Source organism: Diospyros lotus, chromosome 13 (genome assembly GCF_014633365.1).
Source record: "Diospyros lotus cultivar Yz01 chromosome 13, ASM1463336v1, whole genome shotgun sequence".
NCBI lineage: Eukaryota > Viridiplantae > Streptophyta > Magnoliopsida > Ericales > Ebenaceae > Diospyros > Diospyros lotus.
The window spans coordinates 11825372-11829428 of record NC_068350.1 but is presented as its reverse complement, the minus strand read 5'-3'; the positions used below and the strand labels follow the sequence as shown (position 1 = coordinate 11829428).

General features: G+C 34.1%; 1 protein-coding gene across 1 annotated transcript; it reads left to right on the top strand.

Annotated features, from left to right (window-relative positions):
* The first annotated feature begins 848 nt into the window (after nucleotides 1-848).
* On the top strand, nucleotides 849-3014 carry LOC127787823 (uncharacterized). Its single transcript, XM_052315847.1, has 3 exons — nucleotides 849-993; nucleotides 1103-1429; nucleotides 2756-3014. The coding sequence occupies exons 1-3, from the start codon at nucleotides 924-926 to the stop codon at nucleotides 2875-2877; spliced, it is 519 nt and encodes a 172-aa protein (XP_052171807.1). The 5' UTR covers nucleotides 849-923; the 3' UTR covers nucleotides 2878-3014.
* Nucleotides 3015-4057: the final 1043 nt, after the last annotated feature.

The window sequence follows — 4057 nt, the reverse complement described above, 5'->3', positions numbered from 1 at the left end:
TAGATTCATTATTGATTATGTTTGTGGGTTTCAGACGCATAGTATAGTTTTAGTTATACACAATCTAGTCCTCTCTTTCTCTTTACATATTATCCAATAGCCGAACTTTGTGGTGCTCACAATATGAGTGTTAGAGATTGTTCTGATAATAATTAGTCATCGTGGACATGGAGAATTTGTTAATTGAAATGTTGAGAATCTCATAATCCAAGCGCGATCCTAAAGTATTGAAGTATTTCTTAACATGTTAATCTGCTAAGTACATCTAATATTATTTACAATATGCGGTGGTGACGTAGGTATTTAAAATCATGACCCTTCTTGAAACAAAAAATTATGATCATATTCATGCACGCATATGAGTTAAAGCAAATAATATTTGAAGCCTAATGCAGCCATATTTTATGCGCAGGCGGCAGGCACCAACAAGCTTTGGAACATATATACAGGAGCAGCAGATAGATGAATTGCTGCATATGTAACATGGATGTTAGTAAATAGTAAGTGAATTTAGCTTGATTTCTTCTTCTTCTTTTTTTTTTTTTTTTAATAATATTTAGATGGTACAAGCACAATTGAAACTTGAAAGAGTCGTTGATATACAATTAAAGCTTTCATGGCTTTGGAGGCTTCAATTCAACACCCAGACATCCCAACACGTAGTTGGGCTGAGGCACCAACGACAAAGCATTATGCACGTCTTACTACTTTTTCTATTATAATTACAATACATCATCAACCTGGTACACACACCATTACACCTGAAAATGCAATTAAGCCGCTCCGCTCCATCTATATAACTTCATCTCTCTCTCTCTCCCTCTCCTTCTCCCTCTCTAGGCATAGAAGTTCTCAACCTCCATTGATCGATCTTCCACGGAAGTATCAACCAAATTAAGCCACAATACACAAAACATCCAGCTATGGCTTCCTCAACCAAGCTCTCATTCGTCTTCTTCCTGTCTTGTTCCCTCTTCCTCCAAGCAACCCTTGGTATATGTGTGCGTGCGTGTGTGGATCAACCCTTGGTACAGATAAATTCATGCCATTTATTTAATTGCTTTGGTTTTACTAACAGCAGCGAACGATTCCTTGGTTTCAGGCGAGATTACATGCGAGAACTTGCCGACGGATATTTGCTCGTTCTCCATTTCATCGGCCGGGAAGCGGTGCTTGCTGGAAAACAACTTGGCCGGCGACGGGAAGGTGGAATTTCAGTGCACGACGTCGGAGGTGGCGGTGGAGAGGATGGCTCTGTACATAGAGACCGATGAGTGCGTGGCCGCCTGTGGGGTTGACCGGAACTGGGTCGGAATTTCGTCGGACGCCTTGCTGGAGCCGGACTTCACGGCCAAGCTTTGCTCCCCGAGCTGCTACCACAACTGCCCCAACATCGTCGATCTCTACTCCAACTTGGCCGCCGGAGAAGGTAAGACCAGAAAAGTGATCCAAATTTGACGTCATTCCTTGGATGTGCTCACTCAATACGCCGCCAAATTAACTATTACGAATATAAACTCTCACTCAATCCATTATTCTCGTTAGATCTCACACCCTTAATTAATATGCTCTAATAGTTTGACGGAATTCTTCTACAAGGTCAAATAAGTTGATAGGCATGCTTATAGAATGAGAACTAAAAAATTAAAATGTCCTCGCTCACAATATGAGCGAGGACATTTTAGTCTTTTAATCCCTATTCTGTAAGCTTGTCTGTCAATTTGTCTGACTTTAAAAAATTTTTCTAGTTAGATGTGAGTTCTATAATGAGTAAAGAAATAGAATTTAACTCTTTTGTTCACAAGCTTACATTACATATAAAAAACTTACTTTTATCTTACTTGGACTTAGGTTATTTAAGTACCAATTTAAGATCATCTCAATAGTTTACAAGAAACGTGATTCAAAGAAGGGTCTTTTCAGAAAATATTTGTTAGTTTTTTTAATTTTAATTTCATATAAAATGTGTTCCGTTGTAGTCAAAAACTATTAAAAGACTAAAAAAATCTAAAATAATTTTTTGAGCTAAAATATGTAAATTTTTCCCTAACTAGGGAGTTCCGCACAATGTGCAAATTAGATAATTTCGATATTTGAAAATTTATTTGAATATTTTAATAAAAAAGATAAACAATTATTTATAAAAAAAATTAATTCTAAAAGATTTCAGAATATTGAGATAAATATTATTCACAAGAATTCTAATCCTAACATGTTAAAAAATGTAAGAATCTTAATCCTAACAAAATTAAGAAATATCAAGATAGACGTTATTTGTGAGAATCTTAATTTTGGACTAATTTGAATTACTCCATACCCTTCTATAAACAAGCAGACACTTATTTTAGAAATAATACGTTTTTAATACTAGTTTCAATATAGTTTCATCATTTGCAATGTCTGACTTAAGCATCAGAGTATTTGCGCGGCAATCTTTCCGTACTCTCTGATTATTTTCTTTTTTACAAACTCAGATAATTTGACGATGACATTTTCAATCAAATAAATTTATTGTTATATGTAGGCAACAATAAAATAATTGAATCCTCGATTATAAAATGAAAACATAATTTTTTAATATTTCAAATTGGAAAGCATAGAAAAAATGAATGTCCTCTAAATATTTTTAAAAGTAAACGTTGATGCTCTAGAAACAAAAAATATTAATCCAATCCTAATCATTGACAAAAAGAAACCGGCAACCTTACAAAATCGAACGTCTTATGTTAATATATGCTTTAAATATTTATTGCAGGAGTATTTTTGCCCGACCTCTGTGAGAAACAGCGAACCAATCCCGAGGGCGCCATGGTTGAACTGTTGAGCTCCGGCGCAGCGCCTGGTCCCGCCGCCGAGCTAGCCCCGGCTGCAATCTGATCAGCTCACTTGTAGATTGTGATTTCAACAGTTCTCTCTTTGGATGTGATCATTAGTTCAATTCATACGGTCTACGCCAACGATAATAGTGAAAGCGCAGGAGGAGTTTGAGTTCAAATTCGAGTTCGAGTTCGAGTTCGTCGTATGTGTTTTTGTCTGATTTTGTACTGTTTTTTTCTACAAATATGAGATCAATAAATCCTATTCTAGTTATTCTAAAATAGTTTAAATTATTAATTTAATTTTATAAAATATTATTTAGGGTGGTCACAAATTTAACTAGGATTAACAACAAATGCAAACAAAGGTTTTTGGCCCTTTTCTAATCTGGCTTATATATAGTTCCTATTTTGGGTCCAATTGGCATTGGTTAATTAATTTTGGATCATTTTTTTGTGGACGAAATTGCCGTTACTTGGATTTAGGTTAAAATTAAACTTGAGGTTTGTAGATCCCATCCAAATCCATCATTTTGTATATATATATTTTTTAATTTTGTATCATACCATGTACTCATATAAATATTCCCCTAAATTTTTTTTTTTTAGAAAAAAATGGGATTTATTTCTATCATATTTTGTTAATTGTTTGGAAATTAATGGGTTGTTGCTAAGTAAGAATTTATTAAACATAATAGGGTTTCTAAATGAGTGGCATAATTTTGGTGCATGCTCATTTATGCTAATACATACATGAAAATATAAATTTTAGTATGACTATATAAGTCTTATATATTTATCAAAAAAAAAAACAAAAGGAAGAATAATGTGCATGGTATCTCTAGAATTTAGGATAATTGTAGATAATATTCTTAATTAATATATGAAATAACCATGCAAACTAGCAAGACTTGTGATGACTATCTTTACGCGGTCCCCGATGTTCATGCTCTCGATTATGTTAGGAGAGATAAATCATAGGTTAGACATTTAGCTCTTGCGTAGAACGATGATTGAACTCATAACCCACTGAATTTACACCAATATATTGTTCATCCGATTGTTTAACCTATATCCAGAGACGCAGCCTAGCAAGACTTGGTCAAGTCTGTTAGTTATTTCGGTGGGTGTTTAATTACTTTTGTGTATTAGTTCTATACTGATTTTCAGCATGAGTGGTAGATCTTTTCTTTTTTTTGTAACTTCACTATTATCTTTGTATGTCGATAGATATGAACTAA